The sequence below is a fragment of the Thrips palmi genome, unplaced genomic scaffold (genome assembly GCF_012932325.1).
Source record: "Thrips palmi isolate BJ-2018 unplaced genomic scaffold, TpBJ-2018v1 HiC_scaffold_11, whole genome shotgun sequence".
Taxonomy (NCBI): domain Eukaryota; kingdom Metazoa; phylum Arthropoda; class Insecta; order Thysanoptera; family Thripidae; genus Thrips; species Thrips palmi.
The window spans coordinates 9308507-9316855 of NW_023144622.1; the positions used below are offsets into that span (position 1 = coordinate 9308507).

The 8349-nt window shown below is 42.9% G+C and overlaps 1 protein-coding gene across 3 annotated transcripts in view; it reads left to right on the top strand.

The window, feature by feature from the left end:
- The first annotated feature begins 2404 nt into the window (after window positions 1-2404).
- Window positions 2405-8349, top strand: part of LOC117639459 (gastric triacylglycerol lipase-like) — a 114715-nt gene continuing 108770 nt past the window's right edge. For 2 of the 3 annotated variants that reach the window (XR_004587367.1, XM_034375132.1), the window contains exon 1: window positions 2405-2547. Coding sequence is in view for 1 of the 3 variants with exons in the window: in XM_034375132.1 (XP_034231023.1) it covers window positions 2420-2547 (128 nt within the window). In the remaining 2 variants the exon portion in view is untranslated. Of the gene's footprint in view, window positions 2552-8349 lie in introns of all 3 variants that reach the window. The other variant, XM_034375136.1, reaches the window with a different exon arrangement.

Genomic DNA, 8349 nt, shown 5'->3' on the forward strand with positions numbered 1-8349 from the left:
ACAAAGATGAACGTAAATACACAAATCTCAGCAATGTCAAACACCTCAAGTCACTCAGCAAACAAGCACAAACCGAAGCCAGTGGATCCTCTAAAAAAAAAAAAAAATTGTGAGATTTCATATGTTTGAAGCGACGGGCCTTGGGCTTTCGCGGCATTTAAAATGAGTGACGATCAGACAATAATAATCTGTGAGAAAGAAACAGGGCATTGAAACATAACCTGGGTCGGCAGCCGGTTCGAGGGCTCTTTTAGACAGTTAACCATGAAAGTGGCCGCTAGCAAATAACGACAATCGTCGTTGCCGGGCATCGACAAGTAATTAATAAATCAATTTCAGTGTTGTTAACGTACCTTTGTGCACTTTTTTAGGAATAAACACCAGTCAGCCTTTTTATCACGGTGCCTCAATACATTCTTTCCTACTGATAACAATAGTATTTCCATTATTGAGAAGAACAAAATAGAAGATTACTCATGATATACTTTCATTTTACAGATAATGGCAAAAGATGTTGTAAAATTGTACCGAGATTGGTCATAACAAGAAATTTGTTCTTCATGCAAGGCGTGTCAACTCTACTAACTGAAGTGTGTACTCAGTATGCGTCTACCTACAGATGCATACTTGGCTGACTATACACCTACAGATGCATACCTAACTCATCCAAACTCATCTGTAGATTCATACTGTGTACACACTACAGTTTGTAGAGAAGAGGTTCTGATCACAAAGAAATAGAAGGAAAAAAAATTCTGTGCACAAAACCACCTAAGCCTAGTGATGAAATGGCCGAAAACTTTAATTGTTCACAGTTCCTCTAATAATTGCCTGAGATGGCTAAACATATGTTGGAACCAGATGCACACTTTTTGGAAGCCTTTTCGGCACGATGTAAATACTTTGGGGTCAAGGATGAAAGAGGAATGGCAAATTTTCAAAACGCCACCCACTCGCTCATCACCCGTCCCTTTTGTTTGGAAGACGCTATATCAGCATAGGGCTACGCCACTTTCACAGCCTGCTTGCCGCGGATTTCGGATGCTTCAGAGTGGTGACTGCACGGCACCCAGAGGCAATTTTTGAGCACGGAAAGCCGAAGGCAAAACGGCACTACACACTGCGCTGAGCGCTGAAGTAAGTAAGTAAGAGCAGCTGCTCTTCTCACATGATGAAAAACGCTCGTTTCGACCATACACTCTCAGTCTCGTATTGACTTTTTATCTCTTGCCAGAAAGTTCTTTGTGCAAACGCAACATGCACTATTTTCTCTGTAGGTATGCACTATTTTGTTCATTGTTTATTGTATTTAGTCCATTCAACCTGACTTTTTATCATTTGCAATGTACTTTTCAATTTTTACATGATCTATTGACAATATTATCTTTAAAATGAAGCATAGTTAAAGAGAAAATAGTACATTTTATGTTTGTTAAAGAAAACGTTATACTCAAGAGAGAGAAAAAAGTCCATATAGATCTAAGAGTGTATCGATGTCCTTTGAATATCTCGTGTACTTATCCTTTGAAATTTCAAAAAATCACCACGGTCAAAGTTCTGACCTTTTTTTTTTTTTTTAAAAAAAAGAAAATTATGGGAGTGGTCCTTGAGTGGTAGGCTATGATAGAAAAATTTGGGAGCCGGATCTGAGCAAGTACGTTTTGGACCATGATGGTTTGACCCCTTATCTTTAACGTAAGCGAGCATAAGTAAGCGCAGTTCTACAAAGCACCACTGATTTCTTTTATCTTTCCCCTCAAAAAGAAAAATGTTGAAAGATTCTCAGTCGATGTGGGAGTAAAGCAGCGGGGACAGGTTCTCGGGCCAGTCGGGAGAGCCGAAGTGCTGACACTTGCCTAAATCCACCATGCGTCCCGAGCTTCGTAGCTACACTCTAAATATGGGGTGCCCAGCAACTGGGCGCCTTTGTCGCCCGCCCCACTTTTTAGGGTGCCAAATGTCGCCCAGTTTCTGGGCACCTTTGTCACCCAGTCTCCGGGTGGACAAATCATACAGTAACCGGCCCTCTCTCACGGTAGAGCATGCTCAGGTGTCGAGATCCTGGGCGACTAAGGTGCCTACATTCTGGGCACCTTCGGCACCTCAGTCGCTGCTGAGCCATGGGTGAAGGCAGGTTTCTTAATGGTTTGTCCACCCCGAGACTGGGTGACAAAGGTGCCCAGGAACTGGGCGACATTTGGCACCCTAAAAAGTGGGGCGGGCGACAAAGGCGCCCAGTTTCTGGGCACCCCATATTAAGAATGTAGCCTCGGTGGCACGTGGGTGCCCATTCCGTCTCGCATTCTGGGACCAGCCCAGGCGAACCCGTGCCGCCGAGTCACTCTCTCCTACACCGTGATGGGCCCGGTAACAAGATAAGCGATAATCGGCGTAACCTCAGCGCACTCTTTGGTAAGCCATGGCGTGGTATTTGAGCCGCGATACGCACTATGGCACGCCACTTTCGCACAGCGCCTTCTCGACGGAAGATCCGTGGGCTTTGCTGAAAGTCACAGTGATCAGCTGTTGTCAGCGTCTTCTCAGCAGGTCGGTGGGTGTTTGAGACGTTCCACTTTCCATCCTCGTTTTCATAGTTAACATTATAAAAACCTTTGAATGACTTTTTTTGCAATCGAGTTTCCACCCGCTGATTTGCAATAAGGTTTCGAGTCGGTCATGACAATTTTGAAGGGTGACTCATGTCAGGGGGTTATTCTGAGTGAACCTTTCTGACTTCATCACTTTTTTACCTTAAGGGGGCAGTCTCGTCCGTGTACCCTTTTTGAGGTTTTTTCCCCCCCTCTTTCGATGGCGATGATTTTCTTAAATATACCTCTTAGAGACAAACGGTAAAAACCAAATGAAAGAACAGAATTTTTACAACATTTTCAAAAAAAAAATATTCTGTTTTGTCTTCAGTTGTAAGGGAGTTATAGGTAGTGCAACAAAAGCCAGCAAAATATATACAAGGTAGGTTTACGCCAGACCGCGTCTTGTCGTAACAGGCTTCGCGATGTGTCGCTGCCTGTTTCTCCAATTCGCGCCTTGCGTACCTACCTTGGCCTGCGGCGCTAGGCTGCCTTCGGCAGACAATGCTTGTCCATCATCAGTTACTTCAAAACCGTTGCATGCTGGGGGCCCCCAGACCCCCCTTCATTCTAGATAGAGGTGCTTCATCTACAAATTCCACGATCTTGACCCTTGTAACTTTTTAACTTGCCGTGGCTGGGGGGCTCCGTCCCCCAGACCCCCCTTTCATCCAGACAGGAGAGGTCTACCGACAGAAAACTCGATTTTTCGCCGTTTTTTAGGTGTTTTTCGGCTATAAAAACTGAACCACTTGAGCTAGGATGGTGAAATTTCGCGTGTGCCGATCCAAGAACATACCTAATAACCCTGCGAAATCTCAGCCAGATCGGCCGAGCCGTTCAGGAGGAGTAGTGTACACACACAGACAGACAGACAGACACACAGACAGACAGACAAAACTTTTCAACCGCACTGGAGTAACAGGCTTCGCTATCGCTCAGCCAAAAATGCGCGACATTTTTTCCGGAAGTTCTTAACGTTTCGGCGATCGGTTTGCGGCATTTTGAAGATAAAATAATGGTTTTTACTTTGGCCTACAATCATCCCTATAGCCCAAGGAAAGCCATTATTAAAACCATACCGAAGTTTGTAGACATATTTGGATACGTTTATAAAACACGTTTTCCTTGGGCGTTTTCCATAACGAAAGAAAAGTTGGGGAGATGTTCAACTTCAGGGTTTCTATTGAGATCGTATCTCGCAGTTTCCGTATGAAACATTTGGTCGTTCCCGTATAAAGAATCTTATCTTCAGCGCAAGCCAATTTCGATCATCTAGGACGCATAAGTGAGTGGAATAGAGGTCATCCAATGCTGACGTCACGAAGCTCACTGAGTGGCAAAACCGCGCGAGAATTCGAATGCGGAGACGGCGGTGGGTCAGGGTTTATTCGGGAAGGCGAACACGTAGGTGGCTGACTGATTTTCAAGACTCATTCACTGTTAAAAAAATTCTGAAAATTCAGACCAATTTTGTCAGACTTAGCGGTCTGAATCTGTAAATCAGACTTAATTCTGAAAAAATACGAGTTTTTGTCTTAGTTCTTGGACGCTTTGTCTGAAAGCTTGGTTCAGACTCGAAGTGTCTTAATATTTGTACTCATTCTCAAAATTCAGTTGAACTTGCGTCAGACTTTCCAGACCTCAAGAGTCTGAATTTCGGATTCAGACTACTTTCTGAAATATGTTCAAACATAAGAGAAAATTGGACAACTTTCTTCCAAACTAATATGGGGTTTACTCAAGATCAGTCTTACATTCAATTTAATCCGACTCCGTTTCGGGGACTTCAAACAAAACGAAAGCATTTTTCTCTCCGCCAGATGGCGCCAGTGTCGGTAAAGAGCCCGCTGTTGTTAAAAACGTCTTTTTCTGTTAAATTTTTAATATTTCCAACCCGAAATGGCTATCACTCTATTGGCTACAATGAAACACACGCTTTCATACCAAATTTATATCTGTAGCAAACGCGCGAGTTTAACAATTGACATTTGAAGTTACCTCTCGCGGTTGGCTCCGTGCCGTCGTTTCCTTGGGTGCGTCAGCCCAGCCCCAGATGAGTGCAGGGAAGAGTCCTACTTCGGGGACATTTCCCTACATTCGATTTTTAACCTAGACGGTCCCTTGGAGTACGCCTCTCCTTTGAGACTCGCATGCAAACGTTATCATTTCACCGAGTGACGGGAAAATTTCCTGCTGCCACTTTCTGACAAAAAAAATCTAATAATTGAGAAAATTTTGTCTGAATTTTTCAGACTAAGACCGGTCTGAAAGGTTAAGACTTATGTTAGTCTGAAAATGTCAGACCAGGATTTAGTCTGAATTTTCAGTAGGATGTTCTGCATATTTACTTCAGTCCAAATAGCGAGGGGGCAAAAACTCGCGCAATCATGTGTACACGGCCCCCGAAATCACACACGAATCATTGAGAATCACGCGAAATCAAGCAATCCGAAATCAGCCAAAATCACTAAAATCGACCGAAATTAGGCAGAATCACACGAAACCAGGCCAAATCAGTCCGAAATCATTTCTTTCCGAACACAATCACACGCAATCACGCTCAACATCACCCTGGTGCGTCGCGAAATAAGGCAAAAACAGCCATGAAATGAATTAAAACCATGCGCAATCATTGCGTTTTCCGAATCATGTGTACACGAAAATCCCGAGTTTTTGCCCCCTCGCCAAATAGTCTGAATTTTCAGCAAAATTTTTTAACAGTGTTATCACGACTCAAAATATATTTCCTGTGACCAAAGTCTGCGATTTATGCGTCCATCTCTTAAGACATAGTCAAACTCTGGCCCCGGCGCCGATCCTAAATTCAAACTCACGCGCTCCCTGCCACTCAGTGAGGATGGCCAGGTATGGCCTCTACACTGTTAAAAAAATTCTGAAAATTCAGACCAATTTTGTCAGACTTGGCGGTCTGAATCTGTAAATCAGACTTAATTCTTATAAATCAGAGTTTTTGTCTTAGTTCTTAAACGCTTTGTCTGAAAGCTTGGTTCAGACTCGAAGTGTCTTAATATTTGTACTCATTCTCAAAATTCATATGAACTTGCGTCAGACTTCTCAGACCTCAAGAGTCCGAATTTCGGATTCAGACTACTTTCTGAAATATGTTCAAACAAAAGAGAAAATTGGACAACTTTCTTCCAACCTAACATTGGGTCAACTCACAATCAGTCTTACATGAAATTTAATCCGACTCCGTTTCGGGGACTTCAGACAAAACGAAAGCATTTTTCTCTCCGCTAGGTGGCGCCAGTGTCGGTACGGAGCCTGCTGTTGTTAAAAACGTTTTTTTCTGTTAAAGTTTTAATATTTTTAACCCGAAATGGCTATCACTCTATCGGCTATGACGAAACACACGCTCCCATACCAAATTTATATATGTAGCAAACGCACGAGTTTAACAATTGACATTTAAAGTTACCTCTCGAGGTTGGCTCCGTGCCGTCGTTTCCTAGGGTGCGTCAGGTCAGCTCCAGATGAGTGCAGGGAAGAGTCCTAGTCCTCCTTCGGGGACATTCCCCTGCACTCAATTTTTTTACTTAGACGGTCCCTTGGAGTACGTCTTTCCTTTGAGGTTCGGATGCCAACATTATCATTTCAACGAGTTACGGGAAAATTTCCTGCCGCCACTTTCAGACAAAAAAATCTAGTAATTAAGACAATTTTGTCTGAATTTTTCAGACTACGACCTGCCTGAAAAGTTAAGACTTGTGTAAGTCTGAAAATTTCAGACCAGGATTTAGTCTGAATTTTCAGTAGGATGTTCTGCATATTTACTTCAGTCAAAAAAGTCTGAATTTTCAGCAAAAATTTTTAACAGTGTATGTTTTAAATCCGACGACAACTCTTCTACCACTGTTCGTAGAATTTCTCTTAACGAATTTTTAACATCAAACAATGCTCTTTTATTAAATTTCCAGCGAAAATTAAAGTTGGGCCGAGGAAGGCTGTGTGAGTGTCACGTGACCAATAGAGGATCTCTATGCAGTTCTACAAAGCACCACTGGTTTCTTTCATCTTTTCTCTTCAAGTTGGCGTCGATAACATCATGATCCCGTTTTATTTTAGGATGCGAAATTCGCTTGCGTTCAAGATCAGATTCTGTATGCGGAAACGACAAAATAAAGTCTTTCGTACTGCAACGGTAAGATAAGATCTTTTGAATGGGACCTCTGAAATTTAACTTTTTCTCAAGTAGTATAGGTTGCGTGTCTTTATTAATTCGCATTTTGTCAAATGGAGGTTTTTTTGTTGTTCTTTTGTTACGAAAAAAGCTTGTAAATGCCTCATACGAAAACGAGTGGTTGCTTCACATGTTCAGGATGCTGCCCTGCAAGTTTTGGGGCTTTGGGTGCCCCTTGCCCTGCTGGTCGTGACTGGCGGGCCACCCTCTGCAAACCCAGCCAAGTTCTCCCAGGATCGGGATCAGGCAGGTAATTTCCAAGCTGTGGCACATCCTCTGAAAAGACCCTCCGGGCAAATTACACACTTTTCTGTTCCTGCCAGTCGTAAACGCGATGGGGGATATTTTGGACCCGGTTGAGAGTATCCTAGACCCAGGGGCGAGAGGGTGGTCCACTTTTTTTAAAAGTTTCAAAATGAGGAGCGCCCTCCAATTCTGAAAATAGGGGTTAAAAACAGAAATTTTTTATACAAATATGATAAGATTTGGACCATTCTTAGGGGTCCATCAAAGGCCCGAACTTTAAAGAAAAGTTGAAAATGTAAACGGTATACAAAAAACGATGCTGTTACGAGAGTCTTTGTCCGATTTTCGATTGCAAAACGGCGATCTTTCAGAAAAGTGCGCTCTATTGGGTGATGTACATAAATGCGATCCGACGCATTGCCTATTTTCCAGGGGCGTACAATCCCGTTTTTAGCCTCTAAATCCAACATTTTTGCTTTTTTTAAGGTGTTTGAGTCGTCCGATCCCAATTATTTGGGTCACCATTCGAAAGCGCCTGATCAAAACCTTTTTGAAAAATGTCTCAGGGGTCAAAATCGGTTCGTTTGCCTACTGTACAGGGCCCAAAAAAACCCCTGAAATTCGCTTGAAAAATTTCTTTTTTTGGATACGAAATATCCTTTTGGCATTTGGGGCGGATTTTTTGTGGGGCCATTTGACGTACCGGTGAAAAACTTTCGATTACCGTTTCGAGCGCCTGAATCCAGAGGGTCGCGTATCCTACAGACGAATTTTTCGACATTCGACATTTTTTGCTTTTAGGGTCGGCAATCCCCCCGGGTTTGTACACCCAGGACGGTAATTGGAAGTTTTTTTACCAGGCCCCGACAAATGGCACCACAAGAAATCCGACCCAATGCCAAACAGGATATTTCGTATCGCGAAAAAGCAATTTTTAAAACGAAATTTAGTGGTTTTTTTTTTTCCCGTACAGTAGGCAAACCAACCATTTTTACGCCTGAGACATTTTTCGAAAGGTTTTGATCAGGGGCGTCGAATAGTGACCCACAAAACCGATCGGACGACTCAAACACCTTCAAAACGCAAGAACATGTTGGATTTAGAGGCTAAAAACGGGATTGTTCGCCCCTGGAAAATAGGCAAAGCGTCATCGTCATTTTATGTACATCATCAAGTAGAGCCACTTTTCTAAAAGATCGCCGTTTTGCAATCGAAAATCGGACAAAGACTCTCGTAACAGCATCGATTTTAGTATACCGCTACATTTTCAACTTTTCTTTAAAGTTCGGGGGGTTGATGGACCCCTAAGGA